The sequence below is a fragment of the Guyanagaster necrorhizus genome, assembly GCF_019112545.1.
Source record: "Guyanagaster necrorhizus MCA 3950 unplaced genomic scaffold BT62scaffold_2, whole genome shotgun sequence".
Taxonomy (NCBI): domain Eukaryota; kingdom Fungi; phylum Basidiomycota; class Agaricomycetes; order Agaricales; family Physalacriaceae; genus Guyanagaster; species Guyanagaster necrorhizus.
The window spans coordinates 1909545-1934874 of NW_025064881.1; the positions used below are offsets into that span (position 1 = coordinate 1909545).

Below are 25330 nucleotides of genomic sequence, written 5' to 3' on the forward strand. Positions count from 1 at the left end.
CGACTCTTTTATCCTCTCCCTCATTCTCGCTGTATATATCCTTTTTCTATCCGCCCAACCGTCTAACGATGAACGCCCACCAAATATTTTTCCAAAGCGGAGGAATATTTATATGCTCGCAATGATTCTTGACGAATATACGAAATTGATATATTTTTATCCGAGGTTGTGATGGCGGTGACAGCAAAGAGGACCCTTTTGACATCCTTGTATTCGATGATTGCCCGCAAAGTTCTCGTCTGTACTAGAGTACATGTACGGGAGTCGTGGCATTGAATGTCGCGCCTGCGGTGCAGTGAATCATTGATTGACTCGCATGGAATTTAGGAAGATCGAGGTCACTTCTTTTTTTTTTTTCTTGGGACAGCAGCCGCTACTTGTTATTTTACACTCTCCTTCAATTTTTTAGGTAGAAGAGACGAATACCATTGTATATGAAACTAGTGGAATGCGTTGCTTGGATTATAAAGCCTTGTGATAAGCACCAATGCCAATTAAGAAAGAAGATACTGCGCATGGATGTACTAGGACGTACCATTTTCACGCAGGTACTAGACCGTGACAATGTGCAGGTGATTGTGGGAGCTGTTGGGAACTTAGAATTCCAACTCAGCGAATATCCTGTAGAACGCAATTCATACACCACGTTCATTCCGGATGGTTCAAGGAATATCCTGTGCGTGCATCAGATTAGACGTAGTGTTTTGGCCCAGAAACTCAGCGGTTTCTTCGAACTGAAGAGTAGGAGTTTCAGGGTGACATCCTTCTGCATCCTCTTCAACATACCTCCAGCGCGTGGTCGTATGAAACGAGGCTCCGCGGTGAGTCATAATCGACTTTGACGACACCGTATTCGACGGACGCACCCATTGACACCGTAGTCTGTGCCCAAAGAGTAGATATCACATTAACAAGCATGAATCTGTACGATATAGACTGACAGCCCAAGCCGCTTTAGTGAAGCTGAAGTTCCCTCGAATCAGGTTCACCGGGCGGAGAGACTAAAGTTACTAATGTTATCGCTCCATATCTCCATATCTCCATATCTCACCAGCCATCGTTTAATCTTCAAGTTCCAGATAATCAGGATTATGTCCTTTTTAGTGTGCTTGGTTTTATTTATCGGCACCTGGGCAAACTCTAATAATGGGTACACCTCCCAAACTGGGAGGCAACGCCTGACCTCGAGGCAGTCAGTAAAACGCTTTACAGTGACGGACGGAGGCCCCGGATCCGTACATAGCTTTTTGTCTCGGAGACGGAGTGATGTTGCCTCACGACGTGCTGCAACAATTTGTTTCGTTACGTGGAATTCGTTACCTTTGCTTTCTTCTCAAGTTGCTGCGCACGCGGGCTCCGACAGATTCATAGTGGTTCGTTGCGGTTGAATAAGACTGTTTCTAGGCTGCTATTCTGGTGATCCTCCGTCGCCTGATGTCCTGTTCTTCGGGAGGTGCGGGTAGAATTCATCTTGTTCGGCGAAATGCGAAGTCTTGTGGTTAGTGTCCTCTGTGTGGCGTTATACTACTGTCCCAATATTATCTGCCGCGGCCGTTACTCCCCCTTCACTGTTCTCCTGCCCGTGTTACGACACGCCCTCAGGCTGATTGACTTATCTCACTTTCCTGGGTCTGGCCGTTGTTCGATGATTTCCCCTTAGCTCAAAAGACGCGGCTGCTCTTGAGGCAAGTCAGAAAGCTCTCGCGACAAAGGCCAAGCGAATATTACTGTCTCAGCTACGTATCCCCAACTGACCATGCGTAGCGGTTATGATCCGTGCGTTTCACGGAGTACACCGACTCGGCATGATGATCCCCCACAGCTCGCGGAGAGTTGTGTGAACGTAGAGGTCCCTGTGTTTGCTTTTTTTGCGAAGCAGCGGGTGATTGCCAAAATCGTGCAAGCTGTCATTGTCAGACACATCTTCCGCTGTTACAGCTATTGACTTGAGTCCGTTAAATATGAAGTTATCCACCCGAAACGCTGGTTAGGGAACAAGTTAAACTGCCGGGGAGTATATTCTTATTCCACCGATAATCCTAGACTAGCTCGGAAGACTTAAAGAGACACTCGAAAGCAACAAACAGCCGAACTACCATTTACATATTCGCCATATCCAAGATCTTTTGACTCATATGCTTGGCACGATTTGAGGTCCGAGTTACTCTGGATGTTCAACAATAGCATTGCTGTTACTGAAAATCACTCTGGTAAGTATGTACGGCGAACTTGGAACACAATTCACCCTGACACCTCTCTCTGCTCCGCCGCTTAAAGGAGTTAACTGGACCTGGGTTAATACCGAGCTCCAACGGTCAGAAATCTGGAATATGATACCTGCAGTAGTATCAAAAGATGGCGAACAATAGTTCAGAATATGAGCGCGACTTTTCATCACCGGCTCTTAGGTTCCGCCCCGTCGCTTCAGCCGAACTAACACCCATGCATTGGTCCCGAAGGTCCTAGAATGGAGATCTTGAGCTAGAAGACTTGTAGAACCTTGAAATGTGTCCCGTCAAGGGAAGAAAAGTACATAATGGTAGACTTGCATACATTGACCAAGACAGGGCAGGAAGACAGCAGATGACATCAGGTATTAAGCAGCTACGAAATACGACCAATGTGACCTCATCGAACACGCCCTTCCATGAAATGTGTCGACAAGATCTCCATATATATTCCGTTCGGTCCCGCAAACCCCAGTGATTCCGAGCACTCAATTCGATAGAAACAACGATGCGGCATTTAAGCGAGATAAATCCCAAACCAAACTCTGGAAAGGATGTGAGAGAGCAACGAGGAGTTGATACCGACCAAGAGAGGAAGGTATCTGACGGGGGAAACAAGCACAAGGTCCAGCTGCAGAATTGGTATGCCGGGGACAATAGAACAGAGACTACGCAAGGGAATTGTGATCGGGCATCTTTGTTGCAAAGATTGGGTTTGAACAGAGGAGATGAGAAAAGGGCGAGGTAGAACCAAATGCCTGGAACGCGGATGAGAACAACTGTTTCGGTGCTGATTTGCACCCAAGTCGAATCAGCAAGCGTGTGTGTCGAAGTTCGCCTGTAATGCAGATCCTCGACCAATATGGTGGTGAGTCGCCGTTCGGTTGATGAGGTACTGAACCATATCGATTTGACGGCGGCACAAAACCATACTGCTATCACGGGAGAAATATGGAGGTGGTTCTGAATCTCCGGAAGGAAAGGGAACGTTATACTGGGTCGATGTATCATACGTGAATGGTGATAGCGTTTCCGTATTCGTTCTATTCTCGAGAAAAGCGCCCACAAGACTACAGTTCCTTTCTTCCCCCCCAAAAAAAAGAATAAGATGCTCGGAGAAAGTGGAGATAACGAATTGCCTGCAGCGAGCCCGAGGAAAAGCGAGTGATAAGATTTACGGTTACAGTCCGTCGTCATCGCTAAGCGAGCAAGCGGGTATCGACGACGAAAAACGGTCAAATGCCCGACCAACGTTTCGGGCTGAACGTGCCTGGTCGCCGAGAAGCCTCGGGCGGCTCACTTTCCCACACCTCTCCGGATTGACACTGACAGCTTGGTGGAAAGTGATCACACACTACCTTTGTCTCGGGCCTTCGTCCTTCCCCCTCTACTGACGAGCAACGACATCTCCTTGACGATTTCGCGAATCCACCGAAAACAGGAGATCTGGTTATTGACCCGATAGTGATATCGTTACCCCAATTCAAGATGTGGTGTGTACTGATAATTGATCGATTGTCATTCGAATATTGATTTGTATATCCCCCCAATTCAGGTGTGATAACTGTTTATTATTACTGCCATTGGTGAGAGCAAGCTATTGCGGCTGTTTATAATACGAGCGATTGATTGGGTTATGCTTCCTGTTTTTAGAGGGGTGGGGCCATTGCTTGGGCTGTCGTTATCGCGGTGCGTAACGGAATTTCTGTGGTGAATGGATGAATGGACTAATTTCGAGTCATTCTTTATCAAGGCGTATAGCATTGCCGGCGGTATCTTCCTCTTGATAGACGGTCAATATTTATATTTCACTTATCCTGAATGGTAGGACGTTTTGGGTTCAGGCAGAACTCGACCATTAACTGCAATGTTTGCCTTTGCATAGGTACATTTACGGTGGTATCGGCCTGGGTGTTGCTGCCGTCGCCATCATCAACATGTTCGCGCTCTCCAACGTACGCTGAATCTTGGAGTTGTCGTTCGCGGTCATTAATGTTATACGGTCTCTCTTTTAGCGATCATACATATGGACTAGGGTTTGCAAGTTCTTGTGGCCGTTCGTCATCGTCATAAGTGCCGTACGGGCTATGCTGATGATCGTTGAGCTTGAGCGAGGGTAAGTGTGAATCTGAATTCCTTTACATGGCGCTTCTGCGCCGCATGGAATTGTTTTTGTGGTGTGATGACTCCATCTGCTTGTTTGGACTCTTCCTGAGGCGCTAGTTGCTGACGTCTGCTCTTCCTGGTTCTATAGTAAGGACAAGATCCAATGGGAATGTGACAATGGCGGCCAACTGTGGTCTGCTTCTGCGGCTGCAGGATATTCGACATCTACTTCGTTCCCAAGTACATTCTGCACGTCGGGATTCTCGAGCTTGTATACCGCGTTCATCATCTCGCTTCTCATCGATCTCGGGTTCCAGGTATGTTTCTGGTGTGAATGGATACACTCTCGGATCTGACTATCGGACTAGATGTACATGTATTTTTTGAATTGGCGCTTTTCGAGGCGGTTGGAGCACTACTCAAATATGAAGGGTCCATTCCACGGGGGTAAGCTGTTTCGAATTCTGTGGCCATACATGGAAAATCGAAATTGATTCATTGTCGCAAGGTTATTACAACGCTTAGGCGATGTAGGTCCCAGACGTTCCTTCCATTTGGGCTGCGTGCCCGTGTTGGTCATCTCTCATCTCGCTCTCCATCTCGGACCTATATATTATTGACGTTTATTTTTTTTATACTGACGACTGACGAGCTTTACGATAACTGTAATGAATCACGACTGGGATGGCTTTACCATTCAGTCCACGACCTTGATGAGATGATGACTTTGTTGTAGTATCTTGTTTCACATGTAGTGTTAGCTATTGCACATGCCTCGATGTGAATACACCTTACATCTTGGGAATGAACCCGGGGCCTTTGAGAGAGCTGAAGCTGTTAGAGACGAATGAATGTTTGAGATGCATGCAGTGCGTGCTCCATTGATTATATGGGTAGTATGTTCCTTAATGTGGTACCAATGATAGGAGCAGTTGCGCCCAGATGATCTATTATGAGGCCGCGCTGGATGCGATGCCGCAGAGCTCAGATTACCGCTGATCGCGCGGTGCATAAGCCAAGCTACGGAGGATGAAACGATGAAAAGGATAAGAGAATTATAATTTGATTTGGATGTATATACAAGCCAAGGTACGGCTGGGGTCCCATTAGATTAAAACAACGTTGCACACTAGAATGGAATCAATGGATCCGGACATGAGGTCGCTCTAGGGCTTTGTGAGAACGGGCTTTCAGATCAAGAAGGCCAGATGCAGTAAGTTGTGGCGTTTGTGACAAAGGCTCTCGAATTCCCTGCCCCAAATACCAAGTATGACCTGACAGGACTAGACGGGAATCGAGTGTGATAACCCTGGAAGAAAGGCCCAGCTACGATGGGGGAGAGAGTAAAAACGTAGGGCCAGTCGGAGACCGGATCTTGATCTGATGTGACTCGACCAATATCGATGCCATACGGATCAACGGTGCGGGCAAGCTGCTGTTTCTCTGTGCTACGCGAAAGTAGCCGACGTCATCAACTACGGACCCATCGATTCACCCACTCTGAATACTATCATCCACATGCCGGGCCACACCGCCGAGCCTGATGTCGGCAGGAACGAGCCACTGGTTTGGTTCGCCGCCGGCTCGGTGGCAAAAAAAGGCAACTCAGCCCTGCCTGCCCATATAAGACGATAGTCCCGCGGCACCTTTCTTCATCTCTTCCCTCTTTCTCTCTCTCTGTAAACCGCGCCCCCCCCCCCCCCCCCCAACTTCCTTCTTCCCCGCCATTTTCTTAGCGGCCGTCACCAGCAGCACTTGATCCCTGTTGCTGCCGTGCTGTTGTGGGTATTCCTTCATTTCCCGCTGCGCCCAGCTCATCTTGCGCCACAGTCTTATCCTTATTGCCCTCCCCTTATTTGCATTCTAGACACCTTTTTGCTTTCGTCTTTCGTTCAATGTCTGTAGACTTCGAACCAATGCTTGCTCGCTCTTCCTCGTTCATGGAGCATTCCATGGAAAGCCCCTTCCTCATGGACAACATCGAGAGTGCGATGGACTACCTCCAGTATCCGCCTTCGCCTTCCCCCGCCTTCGGCTCTTCCTTGAATGGTAAGTCTTTTCCACAGCCCTTACGGCCTCAGACTTAAATTTTCCCGTTTCTTAGCATCCGCGTCTTCTGGTGGCGAATACGATGGCATCAGCCTTTCCCACCCGATTGGTGGCGACTACGCTTACACCGCTTCGCCCTTCTCTAACTCGTCGCCTCAGCCCTATATGGGAGAGGATCTTGGTATCTCACCCCGCGCTATGACCTACGCTGGCGATGAGGACCGAACTTTGTCTGGACGACGCAGCCGTGCATCCAATGACTCTCCTCCGCCTTCCATTCCCTATGCAGCAGCTGTCCCTCGTTCGCACCGTCATGATCCCATTGGTGTTGCTGCGCGGAGAAACTCAACTGCGAGGAAGGTCCAGAAGGCAAGGAAAAGGAAGGCCAGTGATGAATCAGACGATGACGACGACGAATATCAGGTCTCGCCTTCCGCAGGAGGCCCTATGGACAAGTAAGCCTTGCATTGAAATTCATCAATCAGCTACTAATTATGTGTGTATCTCAGTCGTCGAGAATCCGTTCGTCAACAGCGGATCGAGTCTGAACAGAAGCGTCGCGATGAGCTCCGTCGCAACTACGATCTCTTACGAGACGTCCTTCCGCCAACCCAGCAGCGAACAAGCAAGGTTCATCTGCTTTCGAGGGGTGAGTCGTTTAAATTGAGCACTGATATCTGATCTCACTTGTTTTCATCAGCGAGCGAGTACATTCGGGAGCTCGAGACGACCCAGTCGGAGTCTCGTTCGAGGCTGCAGGCTTTTGAGACTGAAGTCAAGCGCCTCCGTGAGATCAATGATGCCTTGATGATGGGTACCGCCCGTGCGCTGGGCAAGTCCACTCTTGGTATTTCTCCGCATATGACGATGTCAAATTTCTGAGGTGCACTTCTGGCCTCAGAAAAGCAAATCTCAAAATTGTGTCGGATGTCAAAGGGCGTAAACCCGGTGACACTGCTTTGATTATGAACGGACTATCTCTATCACACTCGTATTTTATGTGCATCATCTACCTCACCTTTCTCCTTCTCTAACGATGTCGAGCATTGATTTCCTCTTCACTAATGATCTGTTCCTCCAGATGTTTGTACAGCTGTGCCGTGACTTCGTCGACTTCGGAGTCGGAAATGTTGGATCGCGAGCCGTTTGCGGATGACGATGGACCTTTTGGGATAATGGCTGATGTTTGAGGACGACGACACCCACACAAGACACTAGACAGCTGCTTGAGGCATTGTCGCTGCTCTCTACGGATGAGCGGCGTGCGTGCTTCGCATGTCTCGTGCACTTTCTTGTACGACTTCTTTGAATCCTGTCGCATTCGTCCCAGCATTGCATCTTATCTCGAATTACCCTCCATTAGTACGCTCGTAGGCGGACCACTTAGATGTGGTTCCGTGTCTCGCGTGCCGCCGATACACTGGCATCATATTCCGCTTTCGCGTCTACCGCCAACCACTTTCCCCAATCATTCTGTCTTTCAGATCACTGTGACTCAACACCCGGGGCAAATGTTCGCAATCGCTCTCGTCCACAGATTTTCGCTATCGAGCAATATTTATCGGTTGATTTATGTTTGCCCCCTCTCCCTCCCCTCCCCTTCCCAACGTCAAGAATTGAAACCAAGGAACGCCTGATCAACGTCCCCGACCTTTTGATTCATCCCTCTTCTCGTTACGTTTCCCCACAGACATTCCTATGACATCTCATGACAATATGATCCCGCCAACATAGCTCGCTTGGACGAGCTCGCACAGCTACTGGATTGATGTGTTCCGCATCGCGTCGATCACTTCGGCATAGCTAGCTATACGGTGGATATCTGATCGGTGTCCTAGCACACTTGACTCGGAAGTGAGCCTGGCAAGAAGGCGGGTTGGTTTTGCAGAGTCGTCGTTTCAGTTTACATGAATCCAGAGCATATTCGGATTGCGCTTCCTTCGATAGACAGTGCTGTGTCTTCTCCCGCTTCATGAGCCGGTGATTGAGGATGCTTTTCCTGACCCTATCGTAAGTCGAAGAGAGCGACCACTAGCTCGAAGCTGCTGGCTGCATGTATGCGTCCGTGCATCATTTAGGTGCTCTATAGCTAGTCCTATTTGCCACCTTTTGGTGTGTTCTGCCTCGGACTACGAACGATATCTCTATCATGACTTCTAATCCCGCCCAATATGCTCTTACCCGAAATCCACCTCTATGTGTCACTGCCTTACACACGCACCCCCGTCTATATAGTAAATGTTGTGGAATCTTCTCTGTTCTGGTCTTCTCGAGCGCCTGCGCATCGCTGAAGATCCATTCCATTGTCCGTTTGCTATCCCCATTTGTCTATGTCCAGTTTTGTGTGTCTATTCCATTATACGTTGGTGTTCGACTCGTGTTTCCACCGATGAGTCAAATAGCTACATTGTGTAATTCGTGTACGTGTGTTTACTGTGTAGTTTACGATGTGTATATGATAAATGACAACGAAACGATTATGTTCTGACCACCCTTTGCCATGAGTGACACATGAGTTGTAGCCGGAGGAGTGTATGAATAGAATGTAGGAAGTGTCGGACGGATTTATGAACATAAGAAGTTATGTGTGATGATAAAATCTTCAAAGATGTCAACGGGGATTACAGATGAAACGTAAATCAGGTGGTTTCATAGTTTCCTCATGGTTTTTTCGCCGGCGGTAGTTACTCTCTCCACCTGTACCTTGAACTCGCTGCCAAACTCTTTCTTGGTGGCCTTCTTTTCCGCACGCCTCATGGCGCGGTTGACCTTCACTGCTGTCTTACGAGCCTTTTTTGACTCGGCCGATTCATTTCGCGGTCGTGTGACTGTTGCTTGACGAGGAACTGAGGAGGCGAATCAGTACGAATCAAAGCAGGGTGCAAACGGGTGTATTTCGTACTTCTTTTCAAGTCGGGCTCGGGAGGTTGAGCTCGAAGTTTGGCTTGCTTGGGTTCGACGACGGAAGGTAGTCCGGTTTTCGGATCGAGTGTTATCTTCGGAGTTCGCCTGGTATCGCAGGCTCGGATAAGACGCGGATGGTTTTCGAGGTTAGTATAAGTTGCTAGAGATGTTTATGAATTATGGTAATCAACAAAGTGGCATGTCACTCACTGAGTATGGTTTCGCAATCCCACCTGTCTTTCTTGTCCTCCTCAAGCTCTAAAAAGAGGTCCTCCTCGGGGGTATCATCATCGTCACTATAGGATTCTTTGACGCGCTGATCTTGTCCCATAGCTCTCCGCAAAGTCTCCAACTTTTCCACCCCACTATCGCCTTCAAGTTTGGGCTTCATCTTTCGGCCGAGGATTTCGTAGTCATTGAGAAACTCGTCCATCATGGATGAAAAGTCATCGCGAGCCGTGATGAGCTCCGGAGCCTCGTCGGATTCGGAATCATCGGGCATTGACGCGCGATCGTCTTCGTCTTCGTCTTCATTGTACTCCTTAAGCATTACCTGCAGTAAATGCACGTTTAATACAAGAAATGGCTATACGAGCATAAGGAGTGCTCCACCTGATCAAATCTCTCATCAAGAATTTGCAGCGCTTCATTTCGATACATGCTGGAGCTGCTCATGCTGTAACCAGAAGCATCGCTGCCGCCTCTCCACCTCTTCTTGCCTCCGATAACAGTTATTGTTGGAAGGCCCGCGACGGTGTCTCCACCATCAGATTCATCCTCCCCATCATCGCTATTACTGGCCGATAGATCCTGCTGTGATTTTTTAAATCGATCGAAGCGTGCCTCCCAACCCTCATCCTCGTTCCCAGATCCAAGGCTGGAAGAATCTCGCTCCTGTGAACCTTCAACTACGCCATCCTCAAAGAAGGGATAGTCCACTTCTTCATCACTAGGACGTTCACCATCCGTTATCAGCTCTCCAAAGAAGTCATCTTCGAGGTTATCGTCTACAAATGCGTCATCTTCCAGAGCCTCGAGGACTTGGCGTAAGTGGGGATCCATATCAGGTTGGAAGCCAGATATACTGTCGGGGATGGCTTGTTGAGATTCAAAATTTCTAGGTAGCTCGGACGTAGATGGTAAAACGCCTTCTGGTAAGTCCCTAAGAGAGAGACCAGCTCCATTGCCAGATTTCTTTTCTTTTCCGGACCTCTTGGAAGAAGAGGGTGCCTCAATGAGGATGCTGTCGACACCGTCCTCTTGTACGCCAACTTGTCGAAGATGTTGCATGTAGTCATATTCTGCGTCATCGTAGTAGATTCCATAGAGCGCGGCGTCCCCTGGTGTGGTATGCGATTCATGCAAAGTGTCGCCTATAGACAAAAGCGCCTCGAGCTCTGCTCTAGACTTTCCCTGGAGGGGATATCAACAGACGAAATGAAGAATAGCAGTAGGCATGCCTTTTTGTCGTTTTCACGTACAACGGGCTTCAAAACATGAATCGCAGCTTCTGAGTCATGGATAAGAGGGTCCCGTTGAGACCGGTGCACGAGTTGGAAATGTTTTGCGCCTGGCTGACGAAATATTGACTTGGGCGCCATGAACGAAGTATAGGAAAATTTGATTCCAAAAACTATCGACGAATTACCATGATATTACATAAGCAATCTCGGGTTGAAAGCAACCTTCAGTCTCACCGTACTTTACGTTCTTCTGGTGCTCTTCCACCATCGTTGATCGTAGCTCTATACACCCCGGAAGTGGTATTTGTTCAGACGAAGTTCCCTGGCATCGGTCCCGACGAAGCATGGATGGCCGTTCGCGCGAACAGTTCCGCAGAGGTTTCTCCATATACGTCTCTTTCGCCCTAATTCTCGCAGAGTGTACTGACATTTCGTTTGTGGTATCTACTAGTCACCAAAAGGTTGTTTTGGAGATTGATTTCTCGGGGAGTCTTTGGGTATGCACGTCTGCCGTTCGTGGCGAGTAAGGCGCTTAACCTGTCATTTACAGGGATACACAGAAATCACTATTGTTCCAACGAGTAGTGAACTGAAGACTATATATCTCAATTCTCGACAGTGTAGTGCGTGTTTGGTGGTCTGAGAGGGTAATGCTGCCTGCTTACGCATGTCGTCCCAGCTATTCATTCCGTGACTGTTGGATCCTACGACGCGGAATTCGCATGCTCCGACCTTTTCTCAAATATCAACCTTGGATCTTCTCCAAATGATGCTCAAGATTGCCATCGGCACCTAGAGCTGAAGAGGAAGCTCTATTCCGCATTTCAAGAAGGCGATGATGGGGAGTTGGCAATTGGCATCCCTAAGGACGTTTCGCTGAAGTATTCGGGGAGTCTCGCATCGATTGGCTTGCCTAGTGACGGTGAGTTGCCATAATCCTCGTTCTTGTGACTAATCTTTTAATCTGCCTCCACAGCTGCAACTCCCGACCCGCAGACGCCAGGCGTGTCTCAAGCGCAGAATGGTCACACCGCTCCAGAGTTTTCTCCTATCGTTGTCAAGATCTCGTACAGTCTTCGTAACCCAGTCGATGGCTTTGAGTTCGTCCTTCCCGACGATTCTCATCCATATGTAGGTCGAACCTCATTTAGCACGTATCATATGTCAAGTTAACTGTATCTCCCAGCGCGTACCTCACGCGTACACAACTCCATCATGTCCCGACGCTTCCAGATGCTGGGTTCCGTGTGTTGATAGTATGAATGAGAAATGTACATGGGAGTTTGAGTTTGTCGTTCCTCGCTATTTGGAGGAGTCCGACTTTCTTCAGGACGAGGAGGTAAATGAATTGTCACCGACGCTTGTGATTTGTAGTGGCGAGCTAGTGGAACAGGTACGCCTTCATGAATGCGAGATTTCTAGCATGTCTCTGACTTGAACACCCAAATAGGTAGCGCATCCATACAACTCGAACAAAACTATATTCATCTTCTCGCAAGCCGTTCTTACGTCAGTTCAGCACATTGCTTTTGCAGCAGGACCTTTCCACATCCTTACCATACCACCTGAGGGCATGTCTGATGACGCCACGACCACCTCACAGCAACCAGGGATGTACGCCTTCTGTCTTCCTGGGCAGGAATCGTACCTCTCGATTTCAACTTCTGCTCTCCGCTCCGCGATGACTTTCTATGCAACCGAGTTTGGCTCATACCCATTCGGTTCGTACAAAGTTGTATTTGTCGACGAACTTCCAGTCGAAAGATTTGATAGCTCTACGCTTTCTCTTGTGACCGTCGATCTGCTGCATGGGGATGACGCGATAGAGCAGGCCATTGAAATCAGGCAAATCCTCAGCCATGCTTTAGCTTGCCAGTGGGCTGGCATAAACATCCAACCGAAAACTTGGTCTGATATCTGGCTAGTAAATGGTTTAGCGCTTTACATCAATGGGCTATTCCTACGCAAGTTTTTTGGCAACAATGAGTATCGCTTCCGGCTCAAGAAAGATATGTATCGCGTTTTGGAGCGAGACAACGGTACAATGCCGCCAATCTGCCAGCCGCAGGTCCTTGATCCTCCCGATTCCACCGTCCTCCCTTTCATTAACCTAAAGGCACCTCTGATTCTCCATATATTGGATCGACGGCTTGGGAAGTCCGGGACTTCCCTGGGTCTGAGCCGTGTCCTTCCCAAGGTATTTCTATCAGCTATTAGTGGAGAAATGCCGAACAATATGCTGTCTACACATGCGTTTTTGAGGACTTGTAGAAAAGTCAGTGGGGTAGATTTGCGAGGCTTTGCCGAGCAATGGATTTATGGGAGCGGCTGTCCTGCGTTCGGGGTGTCTGCGTCTTTCAACCGAAAGAAGATGGCGGTTGAGATTACCATGCGACAAGAAAGCCCTGCGTATAAAGTTCATGAGAATAGCGAAGTGCATAAGCAAATGCTCAAACCTGTACCGTTCTTCGAGGTGAGCTATGTTTTGTATCCAAGAAGGGTTGTAACAATTTTGAAACTAGGGTACGATGACAATAAGGATTCATGAAGCCGACGGGACGCCTTACGAACATGTTCTTGACATCCGGTCTCCTTTCAAGCGGTACGAAGTACCTTTCAATACCAAATATAAACGTGTCCGCCGCAATACAAAACGGTATCTTGCCCGTCAGGCTGCTGCACAAGCTGCTGCTGAGGGTGATACGGAAGCGGCTGAGGCCATGGGTATGGTCGATATGGGCTTCGGTTTGGATATCTGGGAGAAAGAGAAAGAGCGGGAGAACTGGAAGGTGGCTGACTGGACGGAGGAAGATGAGGGATTGATGAGCGGAGCGACATATGAGTGGATTCGGATGGACGCCGATTTCGAATGGATTGCGAATTTGAATTTTGAACAACCTGATTTTATGTGGGTGTCTCAGCTGCAGAGGGATAGAGATGTTGTTGCCCAATTAGAGGTATATTCAGTCTGGACTACCAGACCTCTAATCATTCACGCATTCCATTTTAGGCCGTGCATGCTCTTGCAAAACAACCTACAGCGATAGTTTCTAGCACTCTTACCAAGACTGTGTTAGTATCCAACTATCATTATCGGATTCGGACAGAAGCCGCGAGTGCCCTGGTTAATGTGAGTGCTCTGTGGACACCTCCGAAACTTCTGACGTTAAGTAATGTAGTGCGCCATCCGTCGACTCGATTTCCTCGGTCTGTTCCACCTATTCAAACTCTTCCTACGATATTGCTACGAACCAGAAGATTCAAATCAAGACTTATTTAGTCATACTTATGTTCCAAAGCCGAACGATTTTTCAGACCTGTCAGAATACTTTGTCCGCAAGGTATGTCCGGGGTTTCGATCAGCATGACCTTTTCCAATTGACGCCTCTGGTAGACACTCGTAACAGCGATCTCAAGAATTCGGTTCGAAAATGGCAAATCACCGTCCGTAGTGCGACAATTCTTGATTGATCAACTCAAATACAATGACAACACTGTAAATCCGGTAAGTTTATTCAATGGTCTCGCTAGACAGTATTGATGTCATTATTAGTACTCTGATGGGTTTTATATTTGTACCATCATATCTGCAGCAGCCTGTGCCACGATATCAATGGCAGCTCCTGAGCGTGGCGAGCTTTTACCGACGGAAGTCCGATCAGAACATAATGCAGAAGACCAGCAGCTTCTCAAGGGAATTGTTGCTGAAGTTGATAGGTATCGCAGTATGGACAGGCTGATCCCCTCCGCCCACAACATCGTCACCATAGCGGCTTTGGAGGTGAGTTTGCATTCAGTCTCACCCTGTTATTCCGGACTGAACAATTGCCTAGTTTTATATGGTTCTCGGTGTTGCCAATCTCATCCCAAGTTATCAGGCAGTCTTCTTCCTTACTGCTAGGTACGGTCTTTTTTCCCCCAACGGGTGAAATGTTGCTCATTCCCTTTACAGAGATGGAAACTATACGCCTGTGCGGATTGCCGCCTTCGACGGACTCTTTCTCACTAAGTGGTATACTCCTGCCATCATGCGCTACGTCCTCGCCGTTATGGCTAACGATCCATCGCGAATTGTCCGGAGATATGTTGCCCGGAATGCGTGCTATAGCTTGGCTCTCCTCGTGCAAATGGGTGAGCTGAAGTCGGGTTCCAAGGACTCGGACGCGTTGCTCATCGAAGAAGATGGCAATAATCCTGAGAAAACTAAGGAGTCGAAGAAGAGTGAAATGGATGCTATGATCAAAGTCCTCAGAAAGGATCGGGAAGTAGGCAAGAATGAAGTCCTCAGGGAGTTCTTGATGGCTACTGCACTGTGAGTAGCTTACGTTCGCCTTACTTGCCTGCTTATCGCGCCGGCAGTGCTCCCGATGTTGATCATGAGGTTCGCTGGTGCATCCTCAAACTAGCTGACCTTCTCATTCGTCCAGTGGACGAAGTGCCCCCGAAGCTCTCGCTACATCTACCACCCAAGACCCCAATCACCGAAACCCCGCCACCGCTTCCTGTCACCAAAGTCTCCATTAAGCCTCAACGAAAAGCAAGCGTGGTGGCCAACTTAAAGAGCCCACTTTCTACCTTCCACGTGCCACCAAAGCTCAAGTTATCCAACGGTGGATCGACTCGAGATGTTACTCCTAAGCCTCTTCCTCTTCCCCCTCCTCCTCAAAGCACTACTCCGGTGTTGTCCTCCAAGAAATCCAGCCCCTCTGTCGTTTCACCTTCTCCCGCTAAAGGAAAGCCGAAAGGAAGACCGCCTAACAAGAACCCGAAGCGGACACAGGTCCCGAAAGCTCATTCAAGCGGCATGAGCTTGGCTGACCTCACAGCTACACGGAACGCTTTGAAGAAAATAAGGGACCATAAGCACGCCAGATGGTTTCTACAGCCTGTGGACCCCGTTCGAGACAAGGCGTTGAAGTATGTACACCTACTAGCTCATCTTGGTCAAACTTACTGACGTGTTTTAGTTACTTTGATATCATTAAGGAGCCTATGGATCTTGGTACTATGGGTGCACGATTGGAAGCAGGACTGTACAAGGATAGATTTGCCTTCAGGGATGATTTCCGCGTAATGATCGCTAACGCCAAGCATTACAACATGCCTGGTAGCCCTGTGCACGATGCAGCTATTGCACTTGAGGTAGCATTTGAGAAGCGTAAGCTGCCTGATTCTCCTTCTTGACCCAGGTTGTTCTAATATAAACGATAGTATGGTCTATCATGAGCAAAACACTTGAAGCAGCAGACAACAAAGCCCAAGCTGCTGCTGCTGCTGCCGCTGCCTCCGCCGCCGCTGTCGTGCCACCACTCCCCAAATCCAGACCTCCAGTTCCTACTCCTACATTTACACCGCCACCGCTGACACCAGGTGTCGGAGATCATGCTCCTCGTAGTGCTACTCCAGCTGCTGAAGGTGCTGCAAGACCAATGATTAAGCTACGAATGGGAGCGCAGCCCAAACCTGAGGAGCCTCCGAAGCGGCGTATTATGAAGGTCAAAGCACCACAGGCTGCCGAAATCGATGCCCCACCTCCGCCCTATATCGATGACGGGTCGGCTGATATTCTAGCGGAAGTACTAGCTATCGAGCGTGAGAAGGATGAGCAGAAACAGCGCTCGGCACAAGCAAAATCTGCTATAAACGGGGCTCCTGCCAAGCGCAAGGCGTTGAGCAACGAGGCTGACGACATCCTAGCTTTGGCGTCTCCGTCAAAGAAAGAAAAGTCTGCACCTATTGTTGCTACTCCGACGCCGTCTGGATCCTCTTTGACAAGAATTGTTGTTCCTGCTGTCTCTCAAAAGCCTGTTCCAACCAAATCCAAGAAAGACAAAACAGAGACTCCCGGTGCTCCTCGACCGTCAGTGAAAGGAAAAGAAAAGGAAGTCCTTCCGTTACCAGAAACTCCATCGTCGAAAGCCAAACGCTCAGTTGGGGACCAGGCAGCCACTCCTATGAACCAGAAGAAAGTTAAGGCATTATTGACGGCAATCAAACTCCTTCCGGAAGCCCGTATATTCAACAGACCCGTAGATCCCGTTCTGGATGGATGTCCAAGGTGAGTAAAGTGCTTGAATTTCTTATAATTGCCTGAATATACTTCCAGCTATTTCGATGAGATTTCTCAACCCATGGACTTTGGCACAATGTCGGAGAAACTCACACAGAATCAATATCAGACCATGGAGGAGTTCCGAGCCGATTTCGAACTGATTATTGCCAACTGTCGTCAGTTCAATCCTGCCAAAACCTATCCTCATGATTGCGCAGCCGTTCTGGAGAAATATTTCCGAAAAGAGTGGCCCAAACTCGTGGAGCGAAAGCTGACATTCGCTGAGAAACGAGGACTTCTTGGAGTGATGACAAGCATAGTGAAAGATAATGTGTGAGTGGAACCTTATCTTATGCCTTCGTCCTCTCATTCTTTTAGTTCCTGGATCTTTCGAGAACCCGTCGATCCTGAATTACTTGGTATTCCGACATACTTCCAAGTCATACCTCGCAAGGATGCTCGGGACTTAAGGACCATCAGAACCAAGCTTGAGAGTGATAAGTATGAAAGCGTTGAGGCTTTCCAGGCTGACATCTCCTTGATGATAAATAACGCCATTACCTTCAACGGCATGGATTCCGAAGTCGGTCCGTTGGCAATCGCTTGTCGCGATAAGATTCAAAGTTTGATAAACGCTTGGAGGTTGTCACAGGACAAGAAGAGAAAGGACGTTGAGAAGGGGAACTCCCAGCCAAGTAAGAAAACTAAGCTCAGTTAGATTGTATTATTACAGGATTATGTGTATCGTACTGTCTGGCATGCTAGAGCTGATTTAGATCAATTGCACCATTCACATACATTGAAACTATAGAAACGCAGATGAATGGCCTACATCTAAGTTGAGGTCAGAGGGTATCAATGATCAAAGGTATAGCGTTCAGAGGAAGGAAATACATTAGGTATCATTTTTACCAGTCAGGCCACAGCTCTACCAAGCTGTTATTGCAATCCTCCTCTGGAGTGTCATTTTGCTTCATCCAACGATCAGGAATCTGGGATAGATAGATCAATAAGTGGTTGAAATTATACGGCATTTAGACGTACCAGAGGAAAGTAACGATCCATCGCGCCGATGAATCGCTGTCGATACTGTTTAGGAGTAACGATGGTAGGTTCGCCCCGACCTGCTCCGCCAAGAAAGGCCGATTCCTTAACCCAACTTTCTAGCTTCTTGTCCCAAGTATAGGTTCGAATATAATCTAGCCAGGATACTTAAGAACAAGACGTAATACTGGGAAATTTCTTTTTCACTGACCGACTATGCCTACGACTAGTTCGTTGTTCTGACTGTCAACCTATATTAGCATAATTTAGTTCACGTTTCGCAGCAAGTAAAAGATGGGGCACTAACACCGCACACTAAAGAATAATCCATGACGTTGATGTCGGCTAAGAATTTGCTATCATTGTAGAGAGCGCCCCGCAGAATTCTCTTTGAATGCTCGCGCAGATAAAATGGGGTCAAATGAGCAGCTATTTCCCAAAGTCAGCAGATGAACAGGACTTGTTCATGCATATCATACTTTGAACTAAATTCTCATCAAGAAGGACTTCGTTTTCTCTACCGGTGGACTGGACGTGACGATTTCGAGTGGAGCCTTTCAGATCATATATCTATTTTTATTTATAAGATGAATAAGTTCGAGGATTAGGCATGCATACCTTTGAGAATCGACGGTCATAAAACAAATTTTCCATCACCAGGAGGTTCATTTGCGTTGACTTGATTTTCCCAGGACCTTTATCATTGGTCTTCCTGAAAGTAAGCTTATAACAGCCAAAGACTTTGGCGAGAAGGGTCGGACGCTAAACAGACTCTTAGCCTTGTCGTGGTATGCGGGAGGGTAGAAATTTATCTTACATCAGCGGATACAGCAGAAGACATGTAGTCGAAGTAAGCAGGTGCGAACGTTTCCATAGTTTGTAACTCAGGTCTAGACAGTTCTTTTGCAATAAACCGATCATCTTTAAATGATATCAACGTCTGAAAAATATACGCAAAGCAATCGTTCACCCACCTCGAGTTTTCAGGAATGCTGATCCCGATTTTCCGCCACTGGCATCCCACTTGACACATCGTGCTAATGACTCAACCATGCTCCTTTCACAGTCGTATGTACGACGCAGAGCGTCAAATTGTTCCGGATAAAGCATAGTGCAGCTGATGGTCAAGCCACCACTCTCGAAAGCTGTATATGAGAACGACTGAGCCAAGGCTAACAGAAACGAAGGTAAGAAACCTACAAATTGCCCAAGGTAGTTTAGATGAGGGTACTTTGAGGTCTTCGGTAGGATCGGCCAATTCGGAGGCGTCCACATTAACAACACCCCACGTTGAAGTCGACTCGGCAACGGAATGATCATCAGGCATAAAAGCTTCGCCGTCCGTCAAACGAGGCTCGCGAGCTGTACGCTTCTCAACACGCGATTTGGTAAGCATTTCACGATATTGAGGTGAGCTTTTTGAGTGTGTCAGTTGCAAAGCATTGCAGACAACCGCAACTTACTTCAAGGCTAACGCAATGATAGACGTCGGCTCATCAGTGCGGACAACCATGGAAGAATCCCGAAATATGTGCTCTGGATCACTCATAGGATCGTCCCCCTCAAAAGCACTACGAGATGCCGGCGGAGGCTGAAGCCAAAATCCTGACAATGCTTTGAGAATGGAATTGCGCTCTGTACCTGCTCCCATTTCAATGTCTGACTGTGGCGGAGTCAACGACATATTGTGGTCCATTTTCGCTGATGACAAGAACGGTGAAGGTGGAAGGGAAATAGGCCCTGGAGGAGCATGTTTCGTTTGGTCATCCAGACTTTTCCCGCTAGTATCTGATGAATCAGCGGGGAAAGCAGTGGAGGCTAGAGGCGCAGTCTGAAGGGCTACGATTTCCCTGGGTGATTCATCGCCGGGTGTTTCGGTTTGGTTTATGAGCTCCGCAACAGACGGTTCTTCATTGCCGTCCCCTTCGTCATCAGCTTCACTACTGGAATCTGAACTTTCAGACTCGTCATTAATAGCGTCTTTCACACTGTCCAGTACCTCGACACGGGCCCGTGCCGAACCAACAGGCCGAGCACGCCGTCCTCGAATAACATTGTAACGGCTTTTTGAGCGCTCAGCATCACGACCCAAACGCTCAAAATGCTTAGCAATGTTGGAAACCTTTCCTCCCGGAGTCCCCACCGGTCTACGAAACGTGGACTTGGTCCCAGTGCTTGGTGCCGATCGTACTGGAGTCTTATCTTTCGACCGGTTTAATAGTCTTGACCGCCCGCTTTTCAGTCCGAGAGATGCAGGTGATAGTACTTTGAGGTTAGAAGGTGACGAGGGACGGTGCAGCTTCAGTTCCTTGCCTCTACCGCTTACAGAACGTTTTTCCGGTGAAGGTCGTCGGGAAGAATCACGAGACTCCTGATAAACCGGTCCGGGTATGCGAGTGCCTTGAAACCCTTGACCAAGCGACCTTCTTGTGTGAGTAAGATAACGGGGCGCAATATTTGCTGCATAGCTCTGTTCAAAGTCAGACGTAGAGGGTTTCTTTGCAAGCGGGCGATGTCTACTTTTTGCACGAGTGACGCTACGAGGGACAACAGGGACAGTATACTCTTGATCACTTTCGGAAACAACGATGCGAGGTGCAAGTGCAGTTTTTGTCAAGTCCTGTATGCCCTGAGGTGGCAGGTAATCTTGATATTTCTTGACCAACTCTGCAACACTGGGATGGCGGGCTGGTCGCCGAGGTAGTCTTGACATGCGTTGTGCACGAGACTCTCCCTACAGTGATGTTAGCAGGTGTATAGTGTGTAGAGCTTGGCCCGTGACTAACCGCTTGAGGTATGGAAGATTCAGGAGAAATGGCATCATCTCTTGCTGCACCAATGGTAGAGTCAGAATCGGGATCGGACTTGTGCTTGTCTTCAGAAGCTCGAGGAACAGTACATGTAGTGTCCATCGGAAAAGTGTCCTGGTTATGCTGAGCGTCTGTGCATGGCTGATCTACTGTCTCGACCAGTTCCGCGGCAGTCTCGGGTTCGGAGGCCTCAGATGCGGAAGATGTGAGAGAATCACCAGTAACTCGCCGTATCTTAAGCGGTCCCTCCTCCGCCTCCGACACACTCGAAGAAGGAAGATGAGGCAGATCAAACGTTCCGGACAACTCGTACCGCCTTGGCCACATTGCACGAACAGACCCGAAAGCCGACGCTCTGCGGTTAGACCTATCCGTAGCAGGCGGGGGCCTTGGCTTGGGAAGACGATCAAAGTCTTGCTGCCAAGCGACAATCTTGTCCTGTCGGTACGAACGCACTTGGTTGAGTGCAAGAGTATCTGTAGGCGCTGACTCTCTATATACGTGGTTGATTAGCCTGCTAATATCCCCTCTTTCCGTCTCTGCCCTGGCGATCAACATGTTGATATCTGCCAAAAGTTTGGCGTCACCATCCTCGTCTCCGGTGGCAGCATCGATACTGATAAGTTTGAGATCATCTATCAAGCCTGTGTACCAAAACAAGTTACGATGGTGCAAACGATTGAAGTCGCTGTTCTTTATCTCAAGCTGTGTCTCCGGTCGGACACGAATGCGGAAGGGAGGGTATACGACTTCATGCAGGGTAACTGGATCGGCCTGGAAGCGTACAGTCATGCCCTTGCACGCAAAGTAGCGAACATGGTGCTGATATATGTTGTGCTGACACCCCGCACCTTGAACCAACTTCACATCCGTAGGATAGAAATGAAGTTCTAGAAACTTGGCAAAGGAGTATCTTTGCATTTCCTCCGAGACCGGTATGAAGGGAGTGGCAGCTCCACAGATTCGACATGCACTCCATGTTGTTATGAGCTCCGGGGCAGGCGAGAAATTCGACCGTCCGATGATTTGTCCATCCCATTGTTCAACAGCAACAAATACCTTGGTCTCGTTGTGAACAAAGACTTTACAGTGGCGGGCCAAAGGCTGGTCACATCCTTTGCCCGTGCATATCGCTTTGGGATCTAAGAACTGAACGAGCGTCTCCGTGACTGATTCCTCGACATACTGGCCCAGTGTGCAATCGTTCTCTCCGTAGAATGTGACATAACTGAATTTGGGAGCAAAGCAAGCACGATGAAAGCCGAAATCGGCAATGGGGACAATATACTCCAACAACCTGATGCACTGATACTTCTCGACGACAAAGTCATCGTAATTCTTCCGCAAGTACCACTCCCATATGCGCCGATGCTCTTCATGTTTGCACTTTACCAAACTATATTGGCTTTCCAAGGCAATGTCAGTTGGGGTCTTCAGCGCTTCCATTGGCTCTTCCACAAGATTGGCAGCGGCTGAGGCGAAGGTTGAAACATTAGGAAAGTAACCGTCCTGGTCTTTGGAAGGAGACATAGGTGTGAGCACGCTGGGAGTCATGGTCAGAGGAATTGTGGGAAGCGCTTCAATTTGTGCTTTAATATCGTCCTGTTCGGTCTCTTCATTATTACCGATAGGCGCGGTCAACGTGCTGCTTGACGTTAACGTCGACTCTTGCTCATGTTTAACTTCCCGTTTCTCCTCCAATCGGATCACCTCGTCTTCCCAAGCCCTTTTCACAGCAGATAATTCAACGTCTAATTCCTTCATTCGTCGTATGGGAAAAGGAGGGGGGAAACGAAGTGTGGCAGACACTGATATGAATGTCGTTGTGTAAGGCTCCAACGACTTGTCAATACGCCTTGATAGTTTGAGCTGTTCTGCGTCTTCATCAGGCAGATCGTCGTCTTCAAAAGGATGTTTGTCTTCAACCATTGTTTCTGTTCTGGGCAAGCTAAGCCCGACTGTCGGTGTTGCACCTCGCGGAGTGGACGTGGACGAACCAAAAGTTAGAAAAGAAGCGACTGAATAGTTTGAGGGTGCAAGGCGAGTGCTTGGGGATGATGGGACAGTCTCGGTGTTAAGTTGAGGAAGTGTAATGACAGAATCCTTCCACAGATGGGTCTCCAACTTTAAGTTCCGGACTATGAAAATGAGAAAGCGTGTGACTTTCTTGATTCGTCGGAGAGTGCTGATATCATCTCCACGCAAGATGATTGTGCAGCCCATGTCATGATTGCATCCTTCAAATCGCATGTAGGACTTGCGGCGCCCGGGTATTAGCGGATGATCGTATGTCTGTATACGATACCGCGAACAGTGACCCAAACGGGGTTCTAATGCCAACTTATCCATGGATGAAAAGACATCACCCTGAGTCATACGCGCCACCAACTGAATCGCCGACGGCTTCACAGCGCGAGCGACTGCGATGTTATGCCTCGCAAGTGCCTCCAAAGCAAGACGAGAAACGGACTTCTCCACCAGCACAACGTGAGGTCGAAGCGCCGCGATCCGTGTCGCTAGATTGCCCAGATACTCTTTTTCCTGACGCACAATTTGCCCGAAGTGCATGTACTGACCTTCGATCCGTGAAAATTCCAAAGGAAACGTTACGAGCATCACGCGAGGATTGCGTTGCGACCGCAACATATGTTTGTGTGCAACGTTTTTGGTTATGACAGCACCATCAACATATTCAGAGTCCTGTGGGGTGCCTCCAGGGATCTTTTTGATCTTGACGTACCGCCTCACGTCCATATCTTGACCCTGTCGGTGAGGAAGAGACGTAAATGTCAAATCACGTGCGATTCGGAGAGCTAGTTTGAGTAGCGTCTCCTCCCATTCTTTCATGTTGGGAACCTGCTCGCTGGAAAGCATTTGCCGGAGCATGATTCTTAGGTGGTGCATCGAGGTTAAGTTGAGCTCTTGTGCATATCTAAAGATTGTGTGAGATAAAAAGTGCTGATTATGATGATACATTTACGTACGCAGTGCTCTCCCTTCGAGCACGCCAGCCAGGCTCGCCAGTCCCGACGCTGTCCAATCTACTCTGGACTCGACTGCGAATGAAAGGTGTCGATGCGGTCAATGAGTTTAATCGCGACCTCATCCTGCTTACTGGCCACGGACTATCCTGACCACCATGTTCTGGAGACCCCATCGGAAACTGTATCGAGCTAGTCAAGGACTCTGCATCGGGCATCGTAGGAAACTCGATTGGCGTCTGAGACTGAAACGTGGGAAAACCAGTAGATTCAAAAACATCATGCTCCGACTCCTCATCAGACAATCCTCTGCGGAACGGCGCGGAGGTCTCCTCAGGAGATTCCCACATGCCATCGTCGCGCTCTCGAAGCTGCGGTGTAATCGGTCGAGAACCAAACGCACTCTCGTCAGAGCCCGAGATGCGTCTCTTTGTCTCCGCAATGGAATAAAGATTAAAGGGCTCATCGGTACGCCCAAATAATTGAGAAGCGGCAAAGGGTGACTGGGGATGGTGGGCAAGGGTTATAGTCTCACCGACTTGATGCGCCGGGAATGACATAACAGACGACACTACGGAACGTCTATCGTCGTCATCGACCTTCGCAAGCTTCTCTAAGCACAGATTGCATACGCGAACCATCCCATCGTGTCCAAATCGTGAGCCCTTGATAATATTGGAGGCGCAGCGGGAACAGAATATTTGTCCTACGACTTGTCAGATGACGAAAGGAGAAAGTCAAGGTAACGTACCGCATATACGACAATGGTGCTTTCTACGCCAGGCCGTAAATACGCTCTTGCAGTCGTAACACTCCTTACAGTTTTCGTCATCCATCCAATAATCCCGCGATAGACCTACAACGCGGTCAGCGTACTGGTCGTATTGTATTACACGGATTATCCGCATTCTGTTGCCTTCTTTGGCGTTGGAATATGGAGAAGGGCACATCGTAGAAAAAGGTCTCACCTTCGCCCCGTATCCGACGGATAACCTTTGACACTGAACCTGACCTATGCAAGCTAGCCGAGGTCTTGACACTTCGTGCATCATCCTGTATTGGAAAGCCCGGGATAGTAGTTCCAAATACCCCGCCATCGGTAGAGTCATAAACGGGAGAGTAGAACATTCCTCGTGAAGGTGGTCTGTCGTACTCTGCATTATGGACTAGGAGCTCAGACTGAGCTGGTGTGAGGGATACCAATGGTGGGGCAGGAATAGACTGATTCGGAGCCAGAGGGCTGAGCCGCTCATTCGTCGAACCTCGCGAGGAATAGCTAGATTGAGTGTTCAGGGTGTATGAGGGACGTCTGGGTTCCGTATTGATAATAGATCCATTTGCGTTGCCAGTAAGTGTCTGTGTTGCTGTAACGGCAGATAGAGGAGTAGAAAAGGAGTTCTTAACCTTTGAAAAGAGTGAAGTAACTAGAGTATAAGACGATTGATCATTCTCATCTTCTTCTGAAAAGGGATTGAACGTGGTAAGACTCGTGACGTCGGCGTCGACGAGCTTTGTGCGAGATGCTGGAAGAACGGGAGAGGCAACCTGCGACGATGCCATAGTGAAAAACGCGTTAATGGTCTGCTTTCATGGACGACAACCTCTAATATGCACAAATTCGTACCTACTTTTACACACAAATTTCTATCACGTGCACTCTACGACTCCAATCCTCACAACCTCATCTTGGCTT

General features: G+C 48.5%; 7 protein-coding genes across 7 annotated transcripts; 5 read left to right on the forward strand and 2 right to left on the reverse strand.

Moving 5' to 3' along the window:
• The first annotated feature begins 858 nt into the window (after window positions 1-858).
• On the forward strand, window positions 859-1572 carry BT62DRAFT_287211 (uncharacterized protein). Its single transcript, XM_043180370.1, has one exon. The coding sequence runs from the start codon at window positions 1014-1016 to the stop codon at window positions 1386-1388; it is 375 nt and encodes a 124-aa protein (XP_043045673.1). The 5' UTR covers window positions 859-1013; the 3' UTR covers window positions 1389-1572.
• A 1719-nt stretch (window positions 1573-3291) lies between these two features.
• BT62DRAFT_926390 (uncharacterized protein) lies at window positions 3292-5118 on the forward strand. The gene is made up of 9 exons (XM_043185029.1): window positions 3292-3721; window positions 3784-3814; window positions 3882-3917; window positions 3982-4052; window positions 4114-4183; window positions 4244-4344; window positions 4483-4651; window positions 4703-4781; window positions 4843-5118. The coding sequence occupies exons 1-9, from the start codon at window positions 3717-3719 to the stop codon at window positions 4857-4859; spliced, it is 579 nt and encodes a 192-aa protein (XP_043045674.1). The 5' UTR covers window positions 3292-3716; the 3' UTR covers window positions 4860-5118.
• Window positions 5119-6229: 1111 nt separating this feature from the next.
• BT62DRAFT_999934 (uncharacterized protein) lies at window positions 6230-7265 on the forward strand (the record flags this gene model as incomplete). Its single annotated transcript, XM_043190857.1, has 4 exons — window positions 6230-6383; window positions 6439-6838; window positions 6893-7032; window positions 7084-7265. The coding sequence occupies 4 exons, from the start codon at window positions 6230-6232 to the stop codon at window positions 7263-7265; spliced, it is 876 nt and encodes a 291-aa protein (XP_043045675.1).
• A 505-nt stretch (window positions 7266-7770) lies between these two features.
• Window positions 7771-8152, forward strand: BT62DRAFT_999936 (uncharacterized protein; the record flags this gene model as incomplete). The annotated part of the gene is made up of 2 exons (XM_043190858.1): window positions 7771-8056; window positions 8118-8152. 2 exons carry the CDS (start codon window positions 7771-7773, stop codon window positions 8150-8152), a joined length of 321 nt encoding a protein of 106 aa, XP_043045676.1.
• An 880-nt stretch (window positions 8153-9032) lies between these two features.
• BT62DRAFT_984149 (LTV-domain-containing protein) lies at window positions 9033-10888 on the reverse strand (the record flags this gene model as incomplete). Its single annotated transcript, XM_043189833.1, has 5 exons — window positions 9033-9229; window positions 9286-9447; window positions 9498-9840; window positions 9900-10700; window positions 10748-10888. 5 exons carry the CDS (start codon window positions 10886-10888, stop codon window positions 9033-9035), a joined length of 1644 nt encoding a protein of 547 aa, XP_043045677.1.
• A 69-nt stretch (window positions 10889-10957) lies between these two features.
• Window positions 10958-17619, forward strand: BT62DRAFT_941262 (TATA-binding protein associated factor Taf2). The gene is made up of 19 exons (XM_043187784.1): window positions 10958-11138; window positions 11199-11247; window positions 11301-11373; window positions 11430-11672; window positions 11727-11881; window positions 11937-12143; window positions 12201-13223; window positions 13273-13707; window positions 13761-13880; window positions 13930-14091; window positions 14145-14255; window positions 14304-14531; window positions 14584-14651; window positions 14703-15062; window positions 15110-15667; window positions 15718-15908; window positions 15962-16808; window positions 16857-17135; window positions 17181-17619. The coding sequence occupies exons 1-19, from the start codon at window positions 11095-11097 to the stop codon at window positions 17518-17520; spliced, it is 5493 nt and encodes a 1830-aa protein (XP_043045678.1). The 5' UTR covers window positions 10958-11094; the 3' UTR covers window positions 17521-17619.
• Window positions 17500-25233, reverse strand: BT62DRAFT_926393 (uncharacterized protein). Its single transcript, XM_043185030.1, has 14 exons — window positions 24606-25233; window positions 24389-24493; window positions 23641-24343; window positions 20633-23588; window positions 19310-20580; window positions 19047-19261; window positions 18821-18991; window positions 18664-18767; window positions 18465-18608; window positions 18326-18416; window positions 18154-18275; window positions 18058-18097; window positions 17847-18001; window positions 17500-17794 (listed from the first exon to the last, which is right to left on the reverse strand). The coding sequence occupies exons 1-14, from the start codon at window positions 25195-25197 to the stop codon at window positions 17711-17713; spliced, it is 6753 nt and encodes a 2250-aa protein (XP_043045679.1). The 5' UTR covers window positions 25198-25233; the 3' UTR covers window positions 17500-17710.
• Window positions 25234-25330: the final 97 nt, after the last annotated feature.

Bases quoted from the DNA above. Each gene is read 5' to 3' on its own strand.
- BT62DRAFT_287211 (XM_043180370.1), top strand. From the start codon at position 1,014: ATGTTATCGCTCCATATCTCCATATCTCCATATCTCACCAGCCATCGT.
- BT62DRAFT_926390 (XM_043185029.1), top strand. The intron at 3,815-3,881 runs GTGAGAGCAAGC...TCCTGTTTTTAG, and splicing joins GTTTATTATTACTGCCATTG to AGGGGTGGGGCCATTGCTTG. The intron at 4,652-4,702 runs GTATGTTTCTGG...CTATCGGACTAG, and splicing joins TCATCGATCTCGGGTTCCAG to ATGTACATGTATTTTTTGAA.
- BT62DRAFT_941262 (XM_043187784.1), top strand. From the start codon at position 11,095: ATGGATGGCCGTTCGCGCGAACAGTTCCGCAGAGGTTTCTCCAT. The intron at 11,374-11,429 runs GTGCGTGTTTGG...ATGTCGTCCCAG, and splicing joins TCTCAATTCTCGACAGTGTA to CTATTCATTCCGTGACTGTT. The intron at 11,673-11,726 runs GTGAGTTGCCAT...CTGCCTCCACAG, and splicing joins GATTGGCTTGCCTAGTGACG to CTGCAACTCCCGACCCGCAG.
- BT62DRAFT_926393 (XM_043185030.1), bottom strand. From the start codon at position 25,197: ATGGCATCGTCGCAGGTTGCCTCTCCCGTTCTTCCAGCATCTCGCACA. The intron at 24,344-24,388 runs GTACGTTACCTT...GACAAGTCGTAG, and splicing joins GCACCATTGTCGTATATGCG to GACAAATATTCTGTTCCCGC. The intron at 23,589-23,640 runs GTACGTAAATGT...CACAATCTTTAG, and splicing joins GCTCGAAGGGAGAGCACTGC to ATATGCACAAGAGCTCAACT.